The 13,068-nt window shown below is 37.7% G+C and overlaps 1 protein-coding gene across 1 annotated transcript in view; it reads left to right on the plus strand.

Annotated features, from left to right (window-relative positions):
* NUBPL (nucleotide binding protein-like) overlaps positions 1-12,695 on the plus strand; it is a 79,925-nt gene extending 67,230 nt beyond the window's left edge. Inside the window, exons 9-11 of the mRNA XM_009993928.1 lie at positions 470-590; positions 3,474-3,556; positions 12,633-12,695. Coding sequence (XP_009992230.1) covers positions 470-590; positions 3,474-3,556; positions 12,633-12,695 — 267 coding nt within the window. The remainder of the gene's footprint in view (positions 1-469; positions 591-3,473; positions 3,557-12,632) is intronic.
* Positions 12,696-13,068: the final 373 nt, after the last annotated feature.

The following is a 13,068-nucleotide window of genomic DNA, read 5'->3' on the forward strand; positions in this document are numbered from 1 at the left end:
TCCCTACAGGATCACTTACAAAAAATATCTTAAAAGTATGTCTGATTGTGTAATTTCTTGTAATGGTTTGTTTTACTTTGTGTTTCCTGAAACTGCAAATTGCAAAGCTATAAAACACAACATGAAGTTTCTTCCAGTGTTCAGAGTTCAAAAATGAAATACTGTCAGAGAGAGTTCTTGGAAAGGTGGGCCTTTACAAGAGATATTTTTGATACAATTACATTTGTTAATCTTTGAGAGTTGTAAATGTGAAAAACTTGAAATAATGCACAAATAGTAGTGCTGCTGAGATGACTAGTAAGACTTGATAATTATGTTAATGAATCTGGTATTACTGCTACTTACCATGGTGAGTGAGTACTCTTCATTGATTCTTTGTTGATAGTCTCTTCTTTATTGTCAGAGATGAATAGTGGAATGCTGCTGCTTGAATCCTACGTTTGAACATTCGTTTCTTTTACTTCAACAGGTTTTAGGACTGGTTCAAAATATGAGTGTTTTCCAGTGTCCCAAGTGTAAGCATAAGACACACATTTTTGGAGCTGATGGTGTAAGAGATCTAGCAAAAACCCTTGGACTGGATATTTTAGGTAAGAATACAGAAATGGTTTTATACTAGAAAAAAATTAAAATGATTGGGGTGTGTGAGGGATGCATTATCTGAAGTATGGAACTGCATAGTCCTAGATTACTCCATATTCAGGCATTGTTCAGATATAATAGAACTAATAGCTTAAGTAGTTGAATGTCACAATTTTCTATGCTCAGTTCCTTATCAGGATCATTACTGTAAATGGGATGTGGACTGGATGTGAAAATTTTGAATTGCATCTTAAATCTTTTTTGATTTATAAATAATCCAAAAACATGAATTGCTTTTATAATGATGTGTTAGTCTACCTGAAATTCATTTTTATTGATAATACAACCATTTTTTCAAATAACCAAGAGTTCTGTTTGGTCTTGTATAACAGGCCTAAGCTCTGTCCATTAATGTCAATAGAAGTTTTCTTATTTGCTTAATTTAAATTAAATGAATTGTTACATATTGTAATAAATATGGTAAATTGTAATGTATAAATGCAATTGTAATAAATATGGTGATTCGAAATGCAGTCCCTTCAAACAGTTGTTTTTCTGCCCTTATGAAGATATCTTGACTCTTGTATGGAAGCAAAAATATACATTTTCTTTTTAGAAAGACATATTTCAACCTGTGCTATCAGTAAAAAAAAAATTACAGAATATAACGCAGCGTAATTAAGTTGCTAAATGGGATAATTGCATGTGCTAATGATATGTTTCCATGTATTACTATAATTATCTCAGTGATTTTCCAAAGTTAATTCATTAAAAAGAACCAGGAAGCTCACTTAAAAAGATCAACACAGAAACATCAAGGTCTGACATAAACTTAAGACAGCACAGCAGCACATAATTAAAGACATGCTTTTGGGCTGTCTTTTAGTTTTCTGAAAATATAATGGGTTGTGATCAGAGCCCAAGGGGACTTCTGCAGCCCTGGGTTATGTGGATGGATGCAGATCCTCTGCAGGTTGAATCCAACATGCATTGAGATACACAGGAACAAATGATGTGCTGTGCCATGGGTCCCATAGATGGGTTTTGTTATTCCCTAAGAGGACAAAACTGATTGTGATTGTATTTAATTAGAACTGATGTGAGATATTTACAGGTTTGCCAGGGGATGGATGAGATGCGTGAAGAAAAGGAGAGTGAAGTTTATCTTCAAACTGTCAGTGAAAGACCAAACTAAGATTAAGAATAATGCCCCAAGGGTTAAATTTAGAATTACTTGATCAGATTAGAAATGCTCCTCCTTCCAGGGATGACCATTATATAATAATGCCATATGGTATTATAAGAATTACGGCTTAAGATTTTTTATTAATCTATCCCAAATGGAACTTTTATCCCAATGTTATTTGAATTCTGCTCAAAAGCCTTGAGAACCTTAATATAAATGTATATAAAATGTATATATTTAAAATTAGTATTTATTATTTTATTTTCCTTGTATTTGGTAACACCTTCTGTTTGTTCAGCTAAGCACCTAGTTCTCTTGTGAAACCTGACAAGGTTTTGGTTTCCATTATAACATCTGAGAAATTCTGCAAGCTAACAATATGCAAGGTTTTGAATGCTCTGTTCCTTGTTGAGATCATTCTTGTAAATGGGATGCTCAGATTTGGCTGCCTTTAGTGTCACTGAATACCTCCTTTATTTTTGTTTATGGCAGAAGACAATTAGGAGTTGCCAGTACACTTTGACTGTAGTTCATTATTTCATATACTTTTGATGGTCTCATCCTTTTATTTTTCCCTAAAGGAAAATGTGCCAAATTTTGAGAAAAAGACATGTGCTGCTGATTGTTTCTTGCCCTGTCTCTGATATTCCCCTATTTTGCTTTCTTTTTTTTTTTTTTTTTTAAGTTTGATAACTGTAACTGACCAGAAAGCTACACCTTTATATAAATATAATGCTATGATAATAATTTCTGTACACTCCATCCTGACCTTTGCACTTCATAAGTTTTTAAACTCTATCATTTAATAGAACCAGCAACAATGTTGCTAAGGTATATGAATTAAACTGATACAGTTTCTGCGACCAGTCAAGATTGAACTGTGATAGGCTGTTGTGCCTCCATCCATCCATGGTATAAAATGGAGCTGTATCTTCCATTAAAAGAAAGTTGGTCTTTGGTTCACTTTGTAATTATCTATGTAGCAATGAACCAAACATGGGAACTTCAAGTTTTCTTTAGTACTGAAAAAACTGTATTTCAGGAAATATGTTTCAGAGTGGATTAGGGCTGCTAATTGATTCTCCTTTAGAGTGTTCCTTTCCTCTCAGACAGTTCTCTGCTTGTTAGAGAAGCAGAGTATAAAGAAGATTTCTATTGGGAAGAAAAATTAACTGAATAGTTGTCTACCTTTTAATTAGATACAAAGCCTTAAAAGGGCAAAACCAATGAAATTATTTAGATATTATGTATTCAAATAAGTCTTTGAACAGTGATTAAAATCTTAAAACAGCACTGAAAAGAATATGCAATGAGGGGATAGGCTGAAGAGTAAGTTGCATGATGAGTATTTGCCTAACACTCAAGCAATTTTTTTAATGCAGACAAACCAATTTGTATCTCAGCCTGTGTTCTGCTGTGTATTCAAGTCAAAAAAGCAAGCTGCCTTCTCTAATTAATGACTTCAAAGCATAGTCCTTCCTATTCAGAGAAGAAAAATCAAGAGTATGTTTGGCATTACTTATTACGGATTTACAGAAACTGTATTGTAGCAAATTTTCATTTTAAACACTAATTTTTTGAGATTGAATATTGCAAGGAATCTACTGAACTGGAATTCTTTTCAAGTTGCTTTAGATCTATTTTAAGGAAAAATTTAATAAATATTAGGTCTTCATGTATGTGTATCTTGGTATTTTTGATCCAGGTGACATTCCACTGCATGTTAATATACGGGAGACGTGTGATTCAGGACAGCCTGTTGTGATCTCGCAGCCTCAGAGTGATGCTGTAAGTTTGGTGCATTGCACTGAAAATGGAAATGTGCTTGTTTTACATAGAAAGTGTGAATGGAAAGTGCTTGTTATTGCTGAAGACAAATGTGTATCTGAATGTAATTTAGGGAAATAAAGTAAAAGAAAGTAGTATCATCAAGTATTGCAGGCCTTTAATTTTGGAGTGCTGGTCATCTGTTCTGCTTCTGTGTGTTTGGTTTTGTTTAATTAGGCTGAATAATTCAGAGTAGCAAAGATTTGATCCAGCTTCTGGCATGACAAGAAGGTCAGTGTCAAGCCTCATGGGACTGTGCAACTAATGTAGGTCCTCTAAAAATGTCAGTTGAGCCTTTGGTTTTTGAGCCTGGAAACTGTTAAAGGGTCCTATCAAAAGATGTTGGGAACAAAATCTGCGTATTGTCAGTACCTGGGTTATTTTCATCAGGAAGCATAGAAATTTGCACAGAAGAGGAAATGGATTTTTCTGTGCCTTTACTCTAATATTTTATTGCCTAAGGAAAATATGAGTTGTTGAGGTGATGGGAGTCAGATATGCAAGTCTGTAAAGGAAAGCAGTTGCAAATACAAATTTAATTAACAATGATAGTATAAGATTTTCCTGGCTAGTGTTTTCTCTTGTTCCTCTGCTTGAGTTTGTTTGCCAGGCTCTGTAGGGCAGGTTGTCTGCCACATTGTGTTTGCACAGTACATGGCACGATACAGCCTCACTCTTGACTGCTGCTTGGATGTTACCATAAAAAAAAAAAGTAATTAATGCTAAAAATAGATGCTGAATCAAGTAGAGATAAGGTAGAATGTACAAATAAGGTAACCTTTCTAATAGCATGATTGCTAGGCAAATGCTGAAATAATTTTTCCTTCCGATTTTTTTAGAAGAAAAGAAAGGGTAATGCATTCTTAACAACATACTGATTGGGATTCTGGAGGAACAGTGACAGTCTTAAAATTGTCATACAACTTTTGTTTTGAAAGAGAAGCGGCAGCCCTACGGCATGTTGATTTCTAATAGATTTCTGATCTTTGCTAGGCTGGGGCTAGGCCCTTGCTGATCCTCTTGTGTAATAATGTAGTGACCTTGAGTCTAGATCCTTGAGAAAATGAATCATTATAATCAATATGGTGGTTTCTATCTGGGAAGTTTGATCAGCAGTGTGAAGGTTTGAATAGATGCATGGCTTAGGTCAAAGTTGAAGCAGAACAGCTGAGTAAACCAAGATGGAAGGCTCACAGCTCACAGCATCCAAAATCTATAATAACCAAAAGTCCATGGCCTGCAGGATTATCAGTCTACAGATTCAGATATGTAGGATTGCATTCTGAAAATTTAAAGAGATGAGAAAGTCTGTTATGTTGCCATCTGTTCCTCCTTGGACTTGGTAAAGAAAGAAGGGGTTATAAGCACCATTTGTGGCAACTAAGTTAAATATGAAGAGGAATAAAGATTGACAAATATGTGTGACTCTGGGGAAAAGTTTTAATATTCTTCTCTGCCATCCTATCTATGAGATAATAATTCTCCTCAGAGAATGAGGCTTTTTTAGATGCTACTAATCTCTACAGAATGAAAAAGAATTTCCCTTTATCCCTGGTTTGCTTTTAATTTTAAAGACAGAGAATATTATTGTTGTTCTCTTATATTTTAAAAGAAGAATTAAAATCTTAGCACATAACTGGTGGTGGGAGAGGTTATATAAGGTCAGATTCTAATCTCTAATACATGACACCCATCACAGTGTTTCGCAAATAAGCTAGAATTGTGGCTATTCATGCATGAACAATCACAATTTTTCAGACAGAGAACAGCAGCTCTGCACACATGGAACTTATCTCTGCTCCTGTCCCTTGAATTTAGAGGGTGTTTTTACAAAAAAATTTCTGTGCTTTTTTTGTTAGGACACATAAATGAAATACAGAATCACAGAAATAAAATAATACCAAGTCGATTCAAATAACGGGAAATAAGGATGGTGATTGACTTCTCAGAAACCCAGCTTGCTGTCACACCTTCTACGCTCTGTCAAGACTAGAATAAAGGGTGTTTCTAGTATATGTTAGTTAATGCTTTTTTTGTTTACAAACCTACCATGGGGCTCAACTCGCCTTGGCAGTATATATAAGTATAGCTCTCACTCTACACTAGAATTTGTAAATATGTTAGCAAACTGGTCTAAATTTGTTTTTTGAAAGCTTATATGTGGTTGATGGAAAAGGGAATCTTCTTTTTCACAATTGACAAGGAAATTACTGAAAAACAAAACAACCCTTCCAGAAAAAAAAGAAAATTACTTGTAGAATTTGGCGTATGTCAAGTTAAAAAGTTCTTCCTCAGGGAAGGCACAGAATACATAGGACTTGTCTACTTACTGAAAGGGCTGACTATATAGGACAAGAGGAAATGGCCACAAGTTTCACTGGAGGAAGTTTAGATGGGATATTAGGAAAAACGTATTTGCTGAAAAGGTTGTTAAGTATTGGAACAGGCTGCCCAGAGAAGTGGTTGAGTTGCCATCCCTGGAGGTATTTAAAGGACGAATGTGTGGTGCTTTGGGGCATGGTTCAGTGGTGGACTTGTCAGAGCTAAGTGAACAGTTGGACTCAATGATCTCACAGGTTTTTTCCAACCAAAAGGACTCTGATTTTTAGGTAGCTAAAGGGTGTGAAGGTTTAATGGCCAGGGTTCTCTTCTGGTAAAGCTTGAGACAGTCCCCAAGGAGAAATAAACAGTGCTGGTAAAATGATTTTCCTCTTCATATAACATTGTCTTTGTTAATGTTTCTGTCAGCATAGTTGTTTAAATTGTGGCTTTTTTAACACTCTTCATTGACAGGACTCAGTTATGTGCTGAACTTGCATGTTACTCTAAGTGGCAGGGGTTGGTCTAACAGAAAGTGAGTAAACAGACCACAGCAATTGGGAGTGATCTAAGATCCTCTACAAGAAGATTTCTCAGTTTAATCAGCAGTGAGAACTTTACCAGACCCTCTGGAGATGAGAGTCCTGGGACCATTTTCCTCCTTTACAAAGCTGTGAAGGTAGATTGGCTGACTAGGGCTTTGATTTTTTGCTCATCCGAACATAAGAGAGTTTCTAGACAGTGGAGTCTAGTAAAGGGAAATCAGGAGCATTGCTAAAATGGTGGAACAGGGAAAATGGGGATAAAGGTAGAATAGGGGAAACAAATGAGAAATCAGTGAAATCAGGTAGAATTGATCATGCTTAGATGTAGAGGAAGCTCCTAGGGATCATAAGAACGAACCAGCAGCAAAAGAGGCATTTGAAAGAGGCATCCTGAAATTTGCACACTCTCCCACCAACACTGGAGGAAAAGCAAGTAGAGGTTCCTGTGAGTGCTTTCATGTGTGAGCACTGTCCTGGCTTGAGCCAGGATGAAGCCCATTTTCTTTTTACTGATTTCTTTTTTTTACTTCTCTTTTAACTAGCAGCAAGTTTTCTAGCTAGTGGACTGTCAAACCATGACAGAGCACAAAACCCAGAGAGGTATTGGGGACAGTTTGTGCTTATTTTGTGAGGACTTCCTGCTAGAAACTTCTGGGTATGTCACAGCCTTGATGGCACCTCTTGCAGGTATGCACAAGCTTAAATGCAGTGTGATGAGGAATATATGACTTGGGTAGAAGAGCCAAAATTGTTGTGGGGCAAGGAAACTAGAACTTGTGGCTGGAAAACATGCTTAATGTCACCCTATCCAGCTTGTGATAAGACCAGTGTATGATACAAACATGACATACTTCTTGGGGGAAGTTCTGTTATTGTCTGTTTAACATTTAACAATTTTAAATGTATTCAGCCTTCTTGAAGATTTAATATACTCATACATGTTGGTGAAGGATTTTGAGGCGAGTAAATTGCACACAGATCTATAAGGAGAGAGAAAAAGCCCAGTCAGGTGGAAATTGGGGGCACAAGACATCATCAGTCTGATGTAAGAGGGGAAATTAAGTCTGATTAAAAATCCCTTTTCAATTAAATTAGAAATGTTACAGGCCTTACTGTGGTATTATCCAAAGAGGCAGGTGGAATTTGTATTCAGAAAAACATTTTTTTTGTGGAACTATGAAGAAGTGTTGTGTGAGGAGGGTAAAAATCTACAGCCTTTTAAAACTTGCAAGAAACGGTTGCAGAAAAATTGAAATGGTGGAAGCAAATAATGTTTGCTGTTGTTTAGCTGTCATCAATAATTCCATTTAAAGAGTGGTCTCTCCAGGCTGTGATATCTTTAAAAGAAAAGTAAACGCTAAAGAAGGCTGCATTATATGATTTCTAGTATGTCTTATCATCAAGACTTCCTTTGAATGATCACAGTAACGTTTGGTATGTGTAGATTTGAATCCTTCATTCAGGGCGTAGCCTGTACAATGCATCATCAGACCTTCATTTATGCTTCATTCTGCTGAAGAAAATTCTGAGCCTGTTTGAAGGATGTTACTGTATTGCATTTGAATTGCACTGTTCTACTTATCCATGTTATCCGTGTTGTCCAGGCAGGATGTCTTCTTTGATGTACTTAAAGGTACCTGAGTGATGTACATGCATAATGGCACCTTGGGGTTAGCAGTGTTTACAAGTTGAGGCTCCTTCAGAGGACCACTTGACTTTTGTAACTGCTGATATATAGGATTAACTGGATATTTCCCATGAACACTGAATATTTTTTTGAGGTATTAGGTTCAGGAAACATCCAGTTTACTTGCCCATCTCCTCCATTTCACATTGTAATTTATGGATTGACTTTTATACTCTCATTAAGTCCCCTTTCTGGGCTGGGACTTCATTGCAGCTTGGCAGGAGTTACCCAATACAGGCAAAGAAGAGTCTTGAGGTAGAACTTCCCAGAGAAAGACAGACTGGGAGAGGCCCTGGGACTCTTGCAGCAATCAAGAATTTATTTTGTTGACATGAAGCTTTTATCTGAAGTGGAAGCTCATTTAGAGCTGTGTTTATTCTCAAGCTTTTAGTGCCTTCTGAGTTGGCCACAGTAAAATACAGACGTCAGAGGGCAGCTCCAGGCATGCAGTGAAGGTTGGAGTTGTATCAAAGTAACTAGCAATTTCCATGGAAATTAAAGCTATTTAAAAATTTGATTGAACTGGAAAATGGACTGTGGTTGTGCAAAAGAGAGTGCTGATAAAAACAAAAGCTATCACCGCATTCTTTTCATGCAGATGGTAGCTAAGTCTAGTAATTATCATAGTTACTATTTGATTGGTTGCTCGTTACTCAGTGTTGTTAGTTGCCTTTGGCAATTCATAAAGTAAAAGCCCTTAACTGCTCAGTTGAGCAGATTTAAATGCCTTATCCTTCTTTACAGGTATAGGAACATCCACAACATTGGATATTCGAGACAGTCGGACTTGCATAAATTCCCCCCTGGATTGCTGGACTGGATAAAGCATTTTAATAGTGTTGTAGCTGTGTAATCACAAATAGAAGTTAGAAGCTCTGTCAGTACCAGGATTTACACTCTCGTATACTTGGCCTGCAAGTGATTGAGTCAGTGTGCTTTTTCTGAGTACCTGGTCTCGAGTTGTTTCTGTGGTTGGGTGAAGGTGAATGTAACCTCAGCTTCTACCTGCTTTGACTTTGGTGATGGCTAAATTGTATTCTGTGTTTGTGCAGTCATTGCTCTACACTGGAAAACGCTGTAGTGAGTTGTGTGTAGACTAAGATCTGCCCTTCACTGAAAGACAAACTAGCAGGTCAGTTCAATCCAATCCAATCCATGAGAACAGGGCAGAGTCAGCTGCAACCCATATGGTCGATTTGCAGTAATCTTAGCGGTGGTGCATACTTCCCTCATGGGTAAGATTTTTGGGGAGAATGAAATACCATAACTGAAAGGCTCACATTTCTCTAGGATTACCGTAGGGCTTAATTAGATGAGCTAATAAAAAGACTTAGAGTTTAAATCTACCCTGTGTCTGTTACCTCATGACAGGGTAATGAATCAGGATGTTCTGATTATTTAGGCTAAGTATGACATTTCAGTCCTTGCCTGATGAACTTCATTACCAATTCTCCATTTCCTACTCCAGGATCTGTGCTGTCATTAGTCACTTCATCATCTTCCCTGCCCTGTCATTCCTAAGGAGGTTTGTGATAGAAAGATTGTAGCACTCTTTTCTGGCAGTGTTTGTACCAGTGCTGGAGAGGCGAACAGTCTCTGAACATGTCCTCTGCCCTCCCCAGTGCTGCTCTCAGACCCCATCTAGGCAGTGTTTGTAATGCACAAGCCTGGTGTGTTTTTAGGGCATTCTGTCTTCCTGTGCACTTCGCCATCCTCTCAAAGCAGGAAGAATGTTTGGCTTCCAGCCAGCTGATATGTTACTGTAAATATAAAGTTGTCCATCTGCAAAAAATGTTTTCAGAAAGACATTCTATAAACCATTCCTTCACAGCTTGCAAACCGTAAGGGCAAAAACTGATTTGCAAAGTTCACTTTTATCCTATTAAAATGAAAATGATGTGAATGATGAGTAAGAACTCATCCTTTTTCTCCTCTGACTTTTCACCCAAAAAGCAAACAAAACCCCCAGAGTTTTCAGTTGCAACCCATCTTCTTTTGCTTTGTAATGATGGAGTAAACAGCTGAATTGAGCTGTCTACTGATGCCCCATAAAAAACATCATGAGTAGGAGAAAATGTTCAATACATGTAGGGTTGTTTTTATAAATGAAAGGCTAAGTGACAGTCACTGAGTTTGCGTTTAGACCTTTCACATAGCTGAAGCATATTACTGCTTATAGACAGGTCCTCACTCATAGCTGGTTGATTTGTTCAAAGATAGGAAACTAAGGCTTCAAACAGTTGAATTTGTCAAAGACAGGTTGGTAAAGTTCTGCAAAGACATGTGTGAGATTCTGTTCCGTTCAATGTATGAAGTAGTGGTCTAGGAAAACAAAAAAGGTTCCTTAGCATGTAAGACTGCTGATTATGCTAGGGCTAGGTAATACTAGCTTGCTGGCTACAAAGAGTTATGAAGTGACAGATCAGCTACTTGGCAGATGAGTGCCAGAGTACCTTGTGACACTGATGCCTGGATATTCACAGTGTTTTTGGGAAAAAAAAATCTAGTTCATTTGTGATCTTGACATGGGGTAAAACTTATAGAAGCAATCAAGTCTCTCAAGCAAGATAGCTGGTTGCTGGCTGGTTGGTCGTGGAAGTTTGTGTTGCAAGGACCCTTGCCAGTGATGTCTTTGGCTGGATGAAATGAGATTCCCTGAACTGCTGTTTAGCTCAGTTTTAGTAATGCAGCTAGTCCATGGTCCTCTGTGACTACTAGAGCATATGCAAAATCTGTTGCCACTTGATTTATGAACATAACAGCTCCTGTCTTAACTATGTACAAAACCACTGTCTGTGTTACTCTTTTTGCACCTGCAAGAAAAATTTCTACAGTGTATTTATAATTCTGTGTGCAGCTTGGTCAAGTCTGGGGCAGGAACAGCCTGAGCAGTCTCTAGGAGGGGCCAGAGTTTCCATACAGGTTTTTAACTAGCTCATTAAAACATGTGAATTACTTTGTGCAAAATGGGAGCTGCCTGCAGGATGCTTCAAGATAGTCCCACCTTCAGTGCTCCTACACTGATTAGTCAAATACTTAACTGCAAAGGCAGCTTGACTTCAGTCAACTACCTTATTTCAAGTTGATCCATTATCTCATCTAGGCATATGTCTAGCTGGGGAGTAGCCAGACCACCCAAGGAATTAATAGCTAAGTGTGGTGAGTTTTGCACATGGGCACAGCTGTACTACCCAACTGTACTGCAGTTATACCCATGGGGGAAGCTTGAATTTCATGGTGGTGATTTCAGCTCTGTAGTTCTTGCCACAAAGCCACACATACGGGCAAAAACAATCCCAGCTTGGTGTTTGCATTCCTTACAAACGCAGAAAATTGCATCATTTCAGTTCTGAGGTGATGCAAGCACTGGCACTGCATGGCACTGAGGCTGCAGTGCCAGAAAAGAAAGCCCTATGAGCCGGGAGCAAATCCTGGAGGAGAGGAGATGTGTTAGGAGTGCCTGGCCCTGCAAAAGGCTGCCATCTGGTTCAGACCAGTGGCAGTTAGTGCTACAAGCCCAAGTGAGAGACAGACCTTCTCTTCCTTCCCCTCAAGCTCTCTTCTCAGGCATTTGTTAGCTTGTTTACTATTTTTAAGGCTCATCAGGGATACAAGGTCTGACTCGAGGTTATAGCCATCTAAGCATGCTGTGGGAGGCAGGGAAGATCTGTGCGGTAGCAAATATACTGGTGAGTTCTTCTGGTGAAACCAGGAAGGTTGTCAGCGTGGGCTCCATATGCAGACTTACTTGAGAAGATGGAGAAGTAGCTTGATTACAGTAAAAGGAAGTGGAATAGTAAGGGGGGTTTATGTTGTGCTACGCAAACACAGAACATGATGCAACAGCTAGAGCTTGAAGCATAACAAATTCAAATTATAGATAAGGTGTACTTTTAGAACAATGGAAGTAATCAACCTCTGCAACAATGCACAAGAGATATGTATGCACTCTCTTTCAGTTGAAAATCTTTGTATTAAGATTGGACACCTTTCTAAAAGGCATGTTCTATTTTAACTACAGGTTTTATTTCTTGATTTGTTCTGTGTTGGATCTTTATTTTTGATTGGTTTGTTTTTTGTTTTGGGTTTGTTTTTTTTGGGATCCTCTATCTCAGTCCTGGGTCTTCAGGGTGAGGGAAATTTATAATTAATAGTGCCTGTGGGACTAAAGAGTCTACTTCCTCAACATTTCTGCTGCAGAAGGATATTGATGTTTAAGACAAAAAGTTCAATCAAGTTCTATTTTCAGAGTAGTACAAAAGCTAAATTTTACACAGCCCCTCCTCTGTATTTCAGATAATACTTGTACTTTTTTAAATGTAATAATGCATGTTTTTTCCTGAACACAACACTGGCTAAATTGACTGCATTTATTGTAACATGTTTTTCTTTGAAAGTGTGTGAAAGAACAGATGCCTTATGAGATGCAAAATATTCCTTTTTATAGAAAATGAAAGGTGCTAAATATACATTTCTGTTTTTACAGGCTAAAGCCTATCTAAAGATAGCTATGGAAATAGTAAGACGACTGCCAGTACCTCCTGTTTGAAGTGTTTACTACTGAAACTTAGCAAAAAAGCAATCTTTTGGTACGACCAATGCAGAAGAGTCCTACTGCCTAAATACATGGATGCCATATTTTAGTTCTGAGTTCTCTGTTAGGTGTAAATTTACCAGAGGTTATGATCGAGATATTTACTGTTTTTCAAATTGCTGTTTTGCCATGTCCAAATGGATTGAGGTATGCAAGAGATGATGGACAATAACTGCTGTCTTTTAACATCATCAGGCAAGAAGGGATGAAGTACATTTTTCATGTGTCCCATTCTAAGGTGAAGAATGAAAAGAACCGTTCCAGCCAAGCACAGTGATGAGAGGGATGCCAAGGCATAAATCCTGCTTTAAAAATTACATTTGCAACA

This window comes from Chaetura pelagica, unplaced genomic scaffold (assembly GCF_000747805.2).
Source record: "Chaetura pelagica isolate M959 unplaced genomic scaffold, ChaPel_1.0 scaffold11, whole genome shotgun sequence".
NCBI classification, from domain to species: Eukaryota; Metazoa; Chordata; class Aves; order Apodiformes; family Apodidae; genus Chaetura; species Chaetura pelagica.